Below are 16,389 nucleotides of genomic sequence, written 5' to 3'. Positions count from 1 at the left end.
CACTAACAATTTAAAAGCTGCTCTATTCATTTCACTGGTTGACATTTTTCTCTCTCTCATCAAGAATACGGATAAACAGCGAATCAAGTTACATTCTATCTCTACCCACGCTAACAATTTAAAAGCTGCTCCATTCATTTCACTGGCTGACATTTTTTTTCTCTCTCATCAGAAGGATAAAACAATGAATAAGGTTACATTCTATCTGTACACACTCTAAAAATTTAAAAGCTGTTCTATTCATTTCACTGGTTGACAATCTTTCTCTCTTTCGTCACAAGGATAAAACAATGAATAAGGTTACATTCAATCTGTACACACACTAACAATTTAACAAAGTGACCCTATCAACTATTTATCTGTTGACATGTTCCTTAACTAACATGGTTCACAAAGTATTCAGTTGTTTTACCTAGTTTCCTATTCTACCTCTACCTGTAATAATAAAACGCTAGCCTTTCTTTTCTTCACTTAGTGGCACTGGGTGGGTTATTTCACCTGCACATTAAAGGATTACTTTTCCCCGTACAAGGAAAACTTCTAAACTATTCCCAACGGTTCATTTATTTTCACATCAAATCTGGAGTCGCCAGTACTTCACACAATAGCACATCCTTCAATCTCCTTCACTAATAATGGTAAACAATGCAAAAAAGTATTATCTCATCAGTCTTACCTAGTTTCCTATTCTACCTGTACCTGTAATAATAAAACTCTAGTCTTCTCTTCTTCACACTTACTGGCACATCCTTCAGTCTCCTTCACTAATAAAGGTAAACAATGCAGAAAAGTATTAGTTCATTAGTCTTACCTAGTTTCCTATTCCACCTGTACCTGTAATAATAAAACTCTATCCTTTTTTTTCACACTTACTGGCACATCCTTCAATCTCCTTCACTAATAAAGGTAAACAATGAACAAAAGTATTAGTTCATTAGTCTTACCTAGTTTTTCTATTTTACCTGCACCTTTAATAATAAAACTCTAGCCTTTTTTAACCTTACTGGTAATAACAAAACTCTATCCTTTCTGTTTCACTCTTACTAATACATCCTTCAATCTTCTTCACTAATAACAATGAACAAAAGTATTAGTTCGTTAGTCTTACCTGTCCTATTTTACCTGTACCTGTCTTATTTATGCTTATATCTTTACATTCACTAACAAATCCTGCTTGACTCATATTTTCACTTCTATTCTTTACATTTTCTTTTTCATCTTTTCTTTTTAGCTCTCTGACACAGCACTGATATTCCTGCATCTCATCCTTCTTTCTTTATCTCTTACTGTTTATCTCACCACCATATCACAAGTCACCAATTGGCCAGTCTCTTAATCTTTCTGGTTATTATCATTCTTCCTAAAGCTCTATACTGATTCAACACCATAAATATTTCACCTTCTTTCTTTAATCTCTTACTGTTTACCTTGTCACCATATCACAAGTCACCAATCAGCCAGTCTGTTAATCTTTTCACTGTTATTATCAGTCTTTTTAGAGCTTCCTATTGATTCAACACCACAAAATCACTAATCTTTCCTTAATCTCTTACTGTTCATCTCACCGGCATATCACAACACAGTCACCAATCAACCAGACAATGAATCTCCTAATCTCTTCATAGTTTTTATCATTCCTATTGGCTAACACAATAAAGTCACCATTCTTTCCTTAACCTGTTACTGTTCACCTCACCACCATATCACAACAGTCACCATTCAACCAGTCACTCTGCTAATCATTTCACAGTCACCACCATCTTCCACTCACTCAATCAGTCAGTTCCACCCAATCCACAATTCTTGAACCACTAATCTGTCTTTTGTAATTAACTTAACCCCTTCAGTACTGGGACGCATTTTTACCTTGAGTTTCAAGTATGATCAGACTATTTTATTGACATCAGGAGACGTCTATAGAGGCTGGAAGATTAATGGCTAGATTCTTCACCATTTTATTTCCCCACACAAATTTCTGAAGCTGTTTAAAATTGCTAAAGAATAACCAGGAGATACAGTTTTACCATGAGTTTTTTTGTATAATTAGATGATTTTATTGGAGGTCAGAAGATTAATGGCCTTAGTCTTCACAATTTTATTCCCCACATAAGTTTCTGAAGCTGTATAAAATTGTTAAATAATAAGCAGAATGAATATAATGTGTCATGGTACTCAAGGGGTTAATTAAAGACAAATTAACCCCTTCAGTACTATGACGTGTTTTCAAATTTATTCAACTTAGTATTTAGTGATTTTATAAAGCTTCAGAAACTTATGTGGGGATTAATATTGTGAAGACTCAGGCCATTAATCTTCTGACCTCCATAGACCTTTTCTAATGTCAATAAAATCATCTAATTGTACCAAAAACTCATAAAAATATATCCCCTGCTTATTATTTGGTGATTTTATACAGCTTCAGAAACTTATGTGAGGAATGAAAATAGTGAAGACTCAGGCCATTAATTTTCTGAGCCTTCCTAATGTCAAATGGTCTAATGGTACACAAATCTGAAGGTAAAAATGTGTCCCAGTACTGAAGGGGTTAATGGTGAGTCTGGTCGTCTACCACAGTGATGAAGAATACAATGGATACAGGTAAGGTTTATGTATATTTGGTAGGGTATACAGTGCTGGGGGGAGGGGGTGTCATGTATTGGTTAGCCGGTTGGATCTATAGACGTCTACTACTACTATTACTACTACAAATATTATAAACCACACTATTACAAAGGATCACTACTACTCCTACTACAACTGCTACTACTAATAATTTCTAGATAATTGCCAAAACAATATTACAAAGGGTTACTACTACTATTACTACCATTACTACAATAACTAAGGATTACTATTATCATTACTATTATTACTATTGTTCCTTACTTCTACATGGTATTCAGAATTACCACATACCTTAATGCATAATGGTCGACTACTACTACTACTACTACTACTACTACTACTACTACTACTACTACTACTAAACTGCACAGTGAAATGAAAAACAATAATAAACTAAACAACTAAAGCAACAATATTTCTGCACTACAAACTATACAAAGACAAACAAAAAAAATAAATAAAAAAGTAAACAGACAGACAGACAGACAGACATTTCACTGTGTCAATTTTGCAAGACTCACTCTAGAAAACAAACAAACAAACAATAGATAGGAAACAAGAGATAGAAAATGTTAAAATAAATAAACAAATAAATAAATAGAAAAAGCGAGATGGCTGCCATATCAAACATTGAAAAGGAAAACATTCATTGAGAAAATATAAGAAAAAATTGAGTTATGAGAGAGAGAGAGAGAGAGAGAGAGAGAGAGAGAGAGAGAGAGAGAGAGAGAGAGAGAGAGAGAGAGAGAGAGAGAGAGAGAGAGCAAACATTAACCCAAAAATTTTCCAGTAAATCCAAAATCTTTCCACACTGAAAAATAAAAATAAATAAATAAAATAGAATAAAGAAATTCAGTAACAACACCAAGAAGAATTTGACACACACACACACACACACACACACACACACACACACACACATTGTTAACAGTACGTTCTACCAGCACTATCACAGAAGCCACCAGTATGTACAGCACCAGAGTATGAGAGGAACACCAACACTTCACGGTGGTGTTGTGCGTTGTACTAATCTATTTTGTCATCTTCTACTTCTTTATTCTCCTTATCTTTTATTCTTTCAGCATTTTTTTCAGTACGATTTTTTTTTCTTTTCAAAGTTCTTCATTTTTTATTTTTATCGTTTAGTTCATCAGCTTTTTCTTTCCTATTCATTATTCACTTTTATTAATTTATTTTTGTTTCTTCTCCTTCCTCCTGTCTTATCACTTCCTTTTTCTCTTCATTCTCTTCATCATCATCCACTGCTTTCACTTTCCACTTCTCTTCACCCATTTCCTTCTCACCATCACCATCATCTTCCCTCTCTTCTTCCTTCGCCACCAAACCCACACTAGCTTTCTCTTCTCCTTCACAATCCTCATCTTTCACCTTCCACTTCTCCTCCTCCTCTTCCTCCCCTTCACTCATCTCATTTCCAACACTCAGCTCCCCATCACTCACTGCCCCATCCGACCCCCTCATAAGCACCGTATCCTGCACCAAGAGGCAGGTGTGCGGTACAAGGCCGTTCTGCATGGGGTACACCTGTCCGCAGTCCACACAGCTCGTTAGGCTAAGGTCAGAGTGCAGGTGTGTGTGCTGGAGGAGGTCGGCACGGTGGCAGAATGTTTTGCCGCATATCTCACACTCGAACTTGCTCTGCCCAACGGTGTGGCGCAGAAGGGAGCTCTTGCAGGTGAATGTTCTGCCGCAATTTACACACTCGCAGTCCTCGGCAGTGTGTGTCTGTCTGTGCGTACGTAGCTCCTTTTTGGAGGGGAAGAGCTGGCCACACCTCACGCACTCAAATCGCCTCCCCTCTTCATGTGTGAGGGAGTGCTTCTTGAGGGAGCTTTTCTGTGTGAAGAGCTTGCCACATTTCTCACACTGGTGCTTCCTGACGTCCTGGTGAGTGAGGGCGTGGATGTCCCTCACCCCCTTCTGAGTGAAAGCCTTGCCACACACATCACAGGCAAACTTCTTTATCCCGGAGTGGATCAAGAGGTGCTGGTTCAGGTTGTTCTTCTTGTTGAACCCTTTCCCACACACCTCACACACGTACTCCCTGGCGTCCGTGTGGGCAAGCATGTGCTGCCCCAACGCTGACTTCTGAATGTAAGCCTTGCCACACACGGGACACACAAAGTTCCTCTCCCCAGTGTGTGTCATCAGGTGCTTCCCAAGGTTACATTTCTGCGAGAAGCACTTGCCACACTCGTCACACTTGAATTTCTTGTAGCCAGTGTGGACGGCAGCGTGCTTGCTGAGGGAGGAACGCAGGCCAAACACCTTCCCGCACTCCTGACACTCAAACTTCCTCTTGCCTAAGTGAAACGCGACGTGCTTATTCAAAATGCTCTGTGCCGCAAACAGTTTTCCGCACATCTCACACTTAAAGTTCTTCTCGGTGACGTGAGTGTACTTGTGAGCCGTGAGTGTGCCCTTCTCGGTGAACGCCCTGCCGCACACGTCACACTTGAACCTCTTCTCTCCCGTGTGTATGAGGATGTGCTTGGTGAGGGTGCTCTTGTCGGTGAACTGCTTGCCACACTCCCAACACTCATGCTTTTTGATCCCAAGGTGAATGAGGCGGTGCTTTTTCAAACTGCCACGCTCGGAAAACTTCTTCCCGCACATGTCACACTCATGCTTCTTGATCCCTGTGTGTGTAAACTTGTGCTTCTTGAGGTTCTGTTTTGACGTGAGGACTTTCCCGCATTCCTCACACTCAAACTTGGTGATGCGCACTTGTCTCAGTTCACTCATGGTGCTGGTGTTCCTAAAGGTGACACATACACACATATGCACACACTAGGTTCTACAGTTCAGATGCAGGGAGTAGCCACAGCAGCCCCCTCAGTGTTCATGGTTCAGTTTGTACAGTGGTGCTTGCCATGACTCAAAAGCTTCAGTCTCTCTCAATACTCGTACACACATTAGGTAATTGAGTTTTGACATGGAAATCTTTGTTTTTTCTTCAATTGAGACACAGAAGCAGCCACAACACTGATTAATTTAGTGCTTCATTCTTCAATTTAGACTGAAAATAACCAAAACACTACTTAATTTCTGTTCTTTCTTCAATTTAGACTGAAAAAGTCACAACAGAGATTAATTTAGTGTTTTCTTCAATTGAGACACAGAAGCAGCCACAACACTGATTAATTTAGTGCTTCATTCTTCTCTAGACTGAAAAAGTAGCCAAAACACTTCTTAATTTTTTGTTCTTTCTTCAATTTAGACTAGAAAAGTAGGCACAACACTCCTTAATTTAGTGTTTTCTTCAATTTACACACAGAAGCAGCCATAACACTGATTAATTTAGTGCTTCCTTCTTCTTAAGACTGAAAAAGTAGCCAAAACACTTCTTAATTCCTGTTCTTTCCTTAATTTAGACACAGAAAGTAGGCACACCCTCCACCTTACAAACCGTACAACAAAAAATTATCTTAAACGCAACACTGAAAATATGAAAGAAGAGAGAAAATAAATAAATAACGTCTTTACACCTAAAAATAAAGGAAAAAATTGAGAAACAGACTCTTAAATTCCAAACTGGACACCTTAAAAACTACTTTGGACATTAGAAAAAAAAAAAAGGTGAATAAATAAACAAAAAAAACGCCACTTACTTTCTAAACCACAGAGACAACAAACCACTTAAGTGTCTCGTAAATCCACTGAGATACACAGTTACAGACCACGTTTTCTCAACTCACCAATAACACCTAGAGCTTGCTGTGTGCTTGGTGTGTCCTGGTGAGTGAGTGGTGAGTGTGTTGTGTGTGTGGTGTTATCTGAAGCACCTCCTCCTTCCCTAGTGGTGTGGTGGTGATGTGGTGTGGTGTGGTGGTGGTTGTGTTCCTCTTCTCTGAGTAGTTCTTCCCCTAGGTCATCTCCAGCCCCTGTGGGAAAAGCATAAGAGTAACTGTGATAGATAAATAAATAAATAAAGAAAGAAAAAAGTTTGTAATAAATAAATAAATAAATGAATGAATAAATAAATAAACAAGTAAGTAAGTAAATGAAGGTAAAATAAGGCCAAATGAAAAAAATGTAGTGAAAATAATGATAAGAAAGAGAGAGAGAACACACACACACACACACACTGACTGCATCTACTTGGATTTAAAAAAGGCGTTTGACAAAGTGCCACACGCAAGATTACTGTGGAAGTTAGAGGAGAAGGGTGGCTTAAAAGGAAGCACATTGAGATGGATAGAAAATTATTTGAGGGGGAGAGAAATAAGAACGGTAGTTAAAGATATGAAGTCCAAGTGGAGAGCAGTAGAAAGCGGAGTGCCACAGGGGTCAGTATTGGCACCAATACTTTTCCTCATTTATATTAACGACATGCCAGAAGGAGTGAACAGCTACATAAATTTGTTTGCGGATGATACGAAACTGTGCAGAGTTATAAAGCAAAAGGAGGATTGTGAAATACTGCAAGAAGACCTAAATAAGATCTGGGAATGGAGTAAGAAGTGGGAAATGGAATTCAATGTGAACAAAAGCCATGTCATGGAAATGGGAAAGAGTGAAAGACGACCTGTGGGAATCTATAAGATGGGAGATGGTGTAGAACTGGAGAAAGTAAAAAAAAAAAGGACTTAGGAGTGACGATGGAAGAAAACAATCAACCAGTAAGCCATATTGATAGAATTTTTAGAGAAACATATAATTTGCTGAGGAATATTGGAGTAGCATTTCACTACATGGACAAAGAAATGATGAAGAAATTGATAAATACTATAATAAGACCTAGATTGGAATATGCAGGAGTAGTGTGGACCCCTCATAAAAAGAAACACATAAGAAAATTGGAGAGGCTACAAAAATGGCTACAAGAATGGTCCCAGAACTTGAAGGGATGACATATGAGGAGAGACTAAAGGCTATGGATCTACCAACCTTGGAACAAAGAAGGAGAGAGGAGACCTGATACAAGTCTATAAATTGATCAACGGAATGGACCAAGTGGATAATGAGAAACTGATCTTGAGAGAAGAATATGACATCCAAGCACAAGATCGCATAGTAAAAAGCTGAGAAAGGGAAGATGTCTGAGAGATATTAAAAAATATAGTTTCCCGCAGAGATGTATTGAGACGTGGAACAGTTTAGATGAAGAAGTAGTGTCTGCAAAGAGTGTGCACACTTTTAAAGTAAGATTGGATAAGTGTAGATATGGAGACGGGGCCACACGAGCATAAAGCCCAGGCCCTGTAAAACTACAACTAGGTAAATACAACTAAGTAAATACACACACACACTCACCAATCTCACCAACCAATAAATGAACTAGTGACCACCAAGCCTCGCCAAACACACCTTGCTAATCTGACACAGCTGGCTTCAATAGTGACAGGGTGAGGGTGGCCAGGTGACACTGCCAAGCCAGCCTCACTTCAGGGCTCAGTCATGTCAAATCTGAGAGGCGAGGGACAAAAAAATACTCTTTAAGTGGTGCTGGAATTATTTTAAGTGGTATTGAGATGTTTTTAAGTGGTATTGTGATGTTTTAAGTGATATTGGTGTTTTTAAGTGGTATTGTGATGTTTTAAGTGGTATTGGTGTTTATAAGTGATATTGGGATGTTTTTAAATGGTACTAGGATGATTTTAAGTGGCATTGAGATGTTTTTAAGTGGTATTGGGATTTCTAAGTGGTATTGAGCTATATTTAAGTGATACTGGTATTTCTAAGTGGTATTGCAATGTTTTTAGGTGGTATTTGGGTTTTTAGGCAGTACTTTGTAGTTATATTAGGTATTCTTAAGTGGTATTGGGGTACTTTAAGTGGTATTAGGAGTACTTGAACTGGTATTAAGGTACTTGGAATGGTATTAGGGTACTCAGTTGTATTAAGGTATCTTAAGTGGTATTGGGGTATTTTAAGTGATATTAGGGTATTTTAAGTGGTATTAGGGTATTTTAAGTGCTATTGGGATAACATAAGTGGTATTGGGATCTTTTAAGTGGCATTGTGAAGTGGTACTAGGGTATCTGAAAGAGTATTGGGGTATTTTCAGTGGTATTAGGGTATTTTAAGTGGTATTAAAGTATTTTAAGTAGAACTATAAGTGGTATTAGGGTATTTCAAGTGGTATTGGGGTACTTTAAGTGTTATTAGGATATTTTAAGTGGTATTGGGATATCTGAAAGGGAGTTGGGTATTTTAAGTGGTATGTATTATGTCTTTAAGTGGTATTAAGTAGGGCCCAAAAGATTTATCAGCTGATTATAGCCAATAGAAAGTAATCGGTAATCTGCCAAAAGTTCGCTGATTAATGCCAATGTTATAGCTCAAATTTTCATCAATAAAATGCAGGGAACACAGTGTCTCACTGTAGTGCAATAAAATGCAATTAAATAAAAAGGCCCACTTAGAAGCCAGTTCCTGAAGTGGTATTGAGAATTTTAAGTGATATTATACATTTTAAGTAGTATCAGATATTTCAAGTGGCAATTATCATCTCTCTAAATGGTAGAAGCGACATAACAAGATGACATGTTAACTCCTAAGCCATTTAAGAGGGAAGTTTCAAGACATTTACCCCTTCATTTTGGCTAACTCATTCAGACCTGCAAGGGGACTGACAACTAAGTGGGGCCTTCCATCTCTGTTTTGCTAATCAGTGTTCTATTTTTTTTTCTTTATGTAATCAGGAAAAGCTGGCCAAGGACAACAGAAAATGAAGAAAAAGGGGCCCATTAAGTTGCCAGTTTTCTTGCAGGTGAGAGAGTTAGGCAATAGAGAGGGAAATGTCTTGAAACCTTCTTAAATGGAGTCAAGTCATTGGAAGTTGGAAGTACGGAAGCAGGCATGGAGTTCCAGAGTTTACCAGAGAAAGGTATGAATGATCTATGCTGAGTGTCTCCATGCTGCTACCTACACTCTTGATGGCAGCTCAGTAAATACTTGGTCAGCACATAAGTTAATATTTATTTTATTTTGTTCCTGCAAGACACACTCAGCCACTCATGTACAGCAACGGTGCCTGTTAATCTGACTGTCACTAAAACAAGGGTCTGGAGCTTCCCACACTGACCACCCTCACCCTACCCTGGCTGTACTTAGGGTGTCAAGGCCTTACCACCTCAGGGGTAATGTTTACTACTGGTTTGTGTCAGCAGTGCACAACACCACTGCATGTTGTGGCAGTATACTCACTGTACTTCACACCTATGATTTTATGCATTTATTTTTTTCATGTGCTCAGTTATCATTGTCTCATATTGATGCCTTTGACAATCAATGCATTGCACCCAAAAAGGAGTTAGATTAGGTAAGATTTGCTTAGGTTAGGTTAGTTTTAGGATTAGGTTAGGTTAGATTAAGTTTGCTTTGGTTTAGTTGGACAAGGATTCCAAAATAGACTGAATTTTGCATTTCCTCAAAACATCTAAGGAGACAAACAGCCGTGTTTTGCAAGTGATGGACCTATTGTAAATATTTACCCTTTGCTCTCTAACACAGTGAAGAGTTATAGACAGTTAATAATGTAGGGAGGCACTGAACTAACACATCCCTAACATAACAGAATCTAACTATAGTCCGTTCATCCAAAGAATCCAGGCCGAAACTGCTAGTTTGGTTTTCTGAGCTTTCTTCAGTTCAGTTGTCCCGTATAGTGTGTTGGATACCAACTACACACGCTGTATGCTGTCCTTGAAATCCTAGTGCTCCTCCCACCATCCTTGTCTCCACCAATCACTAAAGATAAGCTACATGCACTTGTGTCTAAAATTACCCAATGGCATAGATAAATGTCTCTCTCTCTCTCTCTCTCTCTCTCTCTCCTCCTCTCTCCTCTCTTCCTCTCAAAAGATAAGCTACATGGACTTGTGTCTAAAATATTAGCAAATGTCACTCTCTCTCTCTTTCTCTTTTCTCCAAACAACACTTTCCTCTTAACCAAACTAAAAATAGCAGCATAATCATAAAACACTGATGAAATGTAGTTAATAACAACAATTCTAACACACCTGATCTCACCTTAACTACACCACTCACCAACCAAACACACCTCAGCACACATGAACCTGATCTAATCCTGCCTTTTTAACACTGATGAGTAATGGAGAGTTATTAATGTAGCCAGGCACTGAACTAACACCCCTAACCTAACCTAACCCTTAACTAACACTACTCACCCACCCAACACACCTGAATCTACCTAATTAATCCTTCCCCTCAACACCCACACAAGTAAAAAATGAATAAAGGGCCCCACACATGGTCAGACAGGCCGTCAAGCTGCCTGAGGAAAACGGAACCATTCAGGCAAAACTGAGTGTGTATGGGCCCCTCAGGCGGCCTCGAGGCACATCACTCAGTGCAGCACTCAGCAGTGTACTAAGAACACACCTGCCGTAACAAACACCCGCTGCTCCACGCATGAAGAGCGGCAGCTTTACACAGAATTTAAAAACATTTAGAAGGAGAATCCATGTCTCTGGAAAATCAAATCAAAAGACTATTCAAATAAAAGTTAAAAATAAAAAAGACATATATAGCATATGGCTTGCTTACAGAACATTCAAAGGTGTCAGTGTATCACCAGGTGATGTGACTTTGTGTGTGATGGAAGGAGTTTGAAAACAGCAGCGTCTACGAGGTGTGCTGGTCCATCCTGAGGTAACTGAACCAATTTTGTGGCTGCAGTGTGAACACCTTCAGTCAATTCATATGTGACACCCCATCCGTTGTCAGCAGCCACTCTTTGCTGGTCTTTTTGATAAGGGTGTCACTGCAGTGGCTGGTGTCACACAGGTCTGGGTCACCCTTGCCCATGGGAGAGGTCACCAGCACATCGCCATGCCTCGCTACAACTGAGCTGTGCCTTCAGGCGGCCTCGATAGTGTGTGGGCGACATCCCGGCGGTCTGTCCAGCCTACTGTTGAGGCGGCAACACAGACAGCCTCAACATGTATGGGGCCCTTCAAAGCACCGACTCCAAGTAACACACACCCTCACCTGGCCACACTAATTAACACCTTTCTCTCCCTCAACACCCTCCCACACCTTTACTGAACACCAGCTCACTCCTCGAAGGGCTAGTTAACTTACTCCATTACTGATAGAGTGTCTTCCTGAGGTGTGGTGGGAGGTAATGTGAATAAAGGAGGCGGACACACACACAGCCTGCCAAACAATAACAATAGCGATGGTGCCACGTGTCGGCCTCTCGTGCTGATGTGCCACATGTATCACATACTCCCGAGCTTTATTTTATTAATTATACCTCTATCACACACCCATGCTTTATGACACTATATTGTACCTCTCTCTCACACCTCCATACTTTATCATACTGAATTATAGCTCTTTCTCACACCTCCACGCTTTATTATACTAAATATTTGGTTAGGATGGCTGTTTTATGTGTTATCTTGTTCTCCAGTAGTACATGTTTTGCGTTTATTCTATTTGTTTTGACGCATTGGTGTATATAAAGTGTACAGACTGCTCTTACTGGCACATGTTAGTGGAACAACGAGATTTGAGTTGTTCTTTACATATGAAGTTATCATTACCTGTAATTTGCATGGAGATGCACACCTGCGTCCTATAAGTGTGTGAACAGTATAGTCGCGGCTTCTTACTTGGTATGAAGCAATTTTCCTATCTATAATTCTAACACAAGTGACATTTTCTTTTTCCGTGGCAGCGTTCGTTAGCTAAAATTAAGCTGCCTCTGACGTGTATCACAGACTGCCTTCATCTTCAGCCCCTCCACACCACCACGCCCCCGGTCCCTTCTCCCCACCCACATGCTTCTCACAACAGAGTCGCCATATCAAGATTCCGAACATTTTCACTAACACCTGATATAATATTGGAAAACATGGAAATCAATAAAAAAAAAAAAATTCTGCAGTAACAAGGTCACAAGATCACAAGGCCGCAAACAGGCAAACAATGATCCAAACTGACGCCTGCATCAACACTGTTAAACCCTTCAGCACCATGACGCATTTCCATATTCATTCTGGTGACTATTCGACAGAGCTGGGTACTTCCGTACCTCCGTTCCTCCGTACCTACGGACCACCAAACGAGGTGCGGAGGTCTGAAGTGCGGAAAATTGTAAAAAAAAAAAAAAATGCGGAAGTAACAGATACGGAAAGGCGATATTTTAAGTCCGTACCTCTGCACCTGAGACAGGTGCAGAAAAGCGAAATTTTGAATCCGTACTTCCGCACCTGAGATTTTCAAGGAAATAAGATAAATAAAGACGACAGTCCGCACTCCCTAGCATTACTTTCGGCAGTTTTTGGCGGTCTGTGCTACCAGGCATATTTTCCCGCCATTTGAGTGACGTCACTCATTCATGGCACTGGGTCTATACTCTCTCTCTCTCTCTCTCTCTCTCTCTCTCTCTCTCTCTCTCTCTCTCTCTGATGATAATAATAATGATACTACTACTACTACTACTACTACTACTACTACTACTACTACTACTACTACTACTACTACTAATAATAATAATAATAATAATAATTACAGTAATAATAACAATACTACTAATGTATACTACTACTACTACTACTACTACTACTAATAATAATAATAATAATAATAATAATAATAATAATAATAATAATAATATATTATTAATTAATAATAATAATAATAATAATAATAATAATAATAATAATAATAATAATAATGTTACAATGCCTTCCAGTTACTGCTAACCGTACATACATTACAATGATTGCAAGCATACATAATCCCCATTTCGTTATATATATATATATATATATATATATATATATATATATATATATATATATATATATATATATATATATATATATATATATATATATATATATATATATATATATATATATATATATATATATATATATATATATATATATATATATATATATATATGTGTGTGTGTGTGTGTGTGTGTGTGTGTGTGGAGCTCTGATGTATTACTTGTATTTTGTTTTATTTTTTGAGGTGCGGACTAGATTTTTCGGGCGCACTTTACTAGTTTTGGGTACGGTACCAGAGGTGCGGAGGTGCGGTACAGGACAGAGGGAAAAAATGTTAGACGCATAAGTACAGATACGGACTATCTGCGTTTCGAGGTCTGGTAAGATTATCGTAGACATCCTGCAAGGGACCGTGATACCGTCATTCTCCCATCACCTCCGAGCCCCCATCCCGTCCCAAAGGGCTTCCCTATCTATCCATTCCTAATGTCAGTAAAATCGTTCAATCGTACACAAATCTCAAGGTAAAAAATACTGAAGAGGTTAAAGAGAAAAGACTGGCGCTGCTGGCGCGCACCGTGACTCCGTGAGGCCAGTCATGCCACGAAGGGAAGGCTGGGAGCATCCACGCCATATACGACCATAAGGGAACTAAACACTGGTGGATTTTTTCACTCTTTATGGTATCCTTGGCCAGCCTTCCTTTCTTATAAAAAAAAAAAAAAAATGGTCAGTATAAAGGTGTATCAGAAATATGATCCACAGTTGAATATAAACAGAGGGTGTGAATGGTGTGACTACACGGTGAGGCGGTGGGGCGGTGACGCGGTGTGTCCTGTGCATCAAGGCTCCGAGGAGCGGCAGCACAACACGTTCACTAGGGTTTCATTGGCTCAGTGTTTTCTTCCCGTCACTGAAAAAAAACGGTCAATTTACAGTTTCACCCAACCAACGATTTTCTGATGTGGCTTATGTGTTTCTGGTGAGATATGTAGTGAATTGATTGATGTTCTACATCACTTCGTCGCAACTCTCAACTCTTCCTGGTTCAGATTCAGATTCCGTTTCAGTTTATTTTGCTCAGACTTTGTAAACAAAATATGGAGCACAGCTCTTCTTATCATTTCAATAATAAACTAAAAAAAACAAGTAACATTATCTATTCCATACAAACAAATATCTGTAATCAACTTTTTGTTATCTAAATATCTTATAGATATTTGTTAAAATTTGTAGATTTTTACTTTGCATTAACAGAGTTAATTTATTTAATGTTGGATTATTTCTGTAATAGAATGGTATATATTTGTTTCTAAGTTCCACAATATTTTCATTAGGACATAACAATATAATACGAAATTCATCTCCAACAAAATTACTTCTATATTTTAAACATAATCTTTCTTCTCTATACATTTGCATATCTTCTGAATCCTGTCACAACTGGTGATCTATTATTGTTATTTGTTCTTATAGTAATTAAGGGCAATCTGATGTTTTTTTTTCTTGATTTCAGTAGGTAATCTTCCAGGATATATAACTCTTTATAATATATGCTAAAACTCTTACAAATTCCCTTTGTGGAAATGTTATTGAACCATGTTGTTATCCATTGGTCCTTCAGCTTATTTTCTATTGCTTTCTTTAACGTTACATTCAGGATTATTAACTTGTGGATCCATCCAAATACCTGACATACCACAACTATTGAGAACATTTCTTATATGGCTGATCCAAGGTGATCAGTACATATTTGTCGAGTCTAAATATAATAAACTTCTATACATAATCAGACTTAATTTTGAAGCTTTTCCTGTTATTAACCTTGCCCAATAACCTATCATTCTACTATTGATAATTCTACTATTGATAATTCCATATGTTCATCTGTTTTTCACTTTCTACTTATCTTTTCACTCTTGTTTCTCCTTTTTCACACTTTACACACTAAAATAGAGTTTTGTTTATTTATTCTCCTTCTCTTCGTCTACCTACATACCGTCTCTCTCTCATTTGTCACATTTTCACTTTTTTTTTATCTTTTTGCTCTTGTTTGCTCTTTCATCGCACTTTAAATTCAAATATATCATGTTTTGCTTATTTATTCTCCTTCCTCTTCTCTTCATCTGCTTACATGCTGTCTCTCTTCCCATATCTTCGTCTGTTTCTGACTTTTTTTTTTATCTTCCTGCTCCTGTTTCCACTTTCAACTCTAATAATTTAAGATTTATTTATTTTCCTTCCTCTTCTCTTCATCTCCTTTCATATCTCCTTCTCTTCCATGTTTTTATCTTTTTCACTTTTTTTTTTTTTTGTATATTTCTGCCTTTCTGCTCTTGTTTCTGCTTTCATCGCCATTTGCACTCTAATATATCAAATTTTGTCTGTTTATTCTTCTTCCTCTTTTCTTCATCTACTGACATACCTCCTCCTGCCCCTTCTCATACCTTCAAACTTAAAATATTCACGAGAAATTATATAGACTGACTTTGGTGTGTGTGTGTGTGTGTGTGTGTTAAAATATTAGATCTCGTGGTTGTGTTTTCCTTGCCCAATGCTTCTTACATTCTTTTGCCTTTATGCTGTCCACCTCCTCAGTGCAAGAGTTAACCAGTATTCTCAGTCACTCACCACTATTCTGTCCACCTCCTTAGTGCAAGAGTTAACCAGTATTCTCAGTCACTCACCACTATTCTGTCCACCTCCTCAGTGCAAGAGTTAACCAGTATTCTCAGTCACTCACCACTATTCTGTCCACCTCCTCACTGCAAGAGTTAACCAGTATTTTCAGTCACTCACCACTATTCTGTCCACCTCCTCAGTGCAAGAGTTAACCAGTATTCTCAGTCACTCACCACTATTCTGTCCATCTCCTCAGTGCAAGAGTTAACCAGTATTCTCAGTCACTCACCACTATTCTGTCCACCTCCTTAGTACAAGACCAGCTAGTATTCTCAGTCGCTTGTTTCTCTCCCTAATAGAGTCTGCAATCCCTGTTTGTTTGTGGCCAGAAGGACAGTAAAACACA

General features: G+C 38.5%; 1 protein-coding gene across 1 annotated transcript; it reads right to left on the bottom strand.

Moving 5' to 3' along the window:
• Positions 1–2,254: 2,254 nt before the first annotated feature.
• On the bottom strand, positions 2,255–11,805 carry LOC123514711 (zinc finger protein OZF-like). The gene is made up of 4 exons (XM_045272782.1): positions 11,698–11,805; positions 7,957–8,055; positions 6,258–6,530; positions 2,255–5,665 (listed from the first exon to the last, which is right to left on the bottom strand). Exon 4 carries the CDS (start codon positions 5,425–5,427, stop codon positions 3,811–3,813), a length of 1,617 nt encoding a protein of 538 aa, XP_045128717.1. The 5' UTR covers positions 5,428–5,665; positions 6,258–6,530; positions 7,957–8,055; positions 11,698–11,805; the 3' UTR covers positions 2,255–3,810.
• Positions 11,806–16,389: the final 4,584 nt, after the last annotated feature.

The sequence above is a fragment of the Portunus trituberculatus genome, chromosome 5 (assembly GCF_017591435.1).
Source record: "Portunus trituberculatus isolate SZX2019 chromosome 5, ASM1759143v1, whole genome shotgun sequence".
Lineage (NCBI taxonomy): Eukaryota > Metazoa > Arthropoda > Malacostraca > Decapoda > Portunidae > Portunus > Portunus trituberculatus.
Note: the sequence above shows the minus strand (reverse complement) of the source record. Positions and strands in the feature narration are given on the sequence as shown.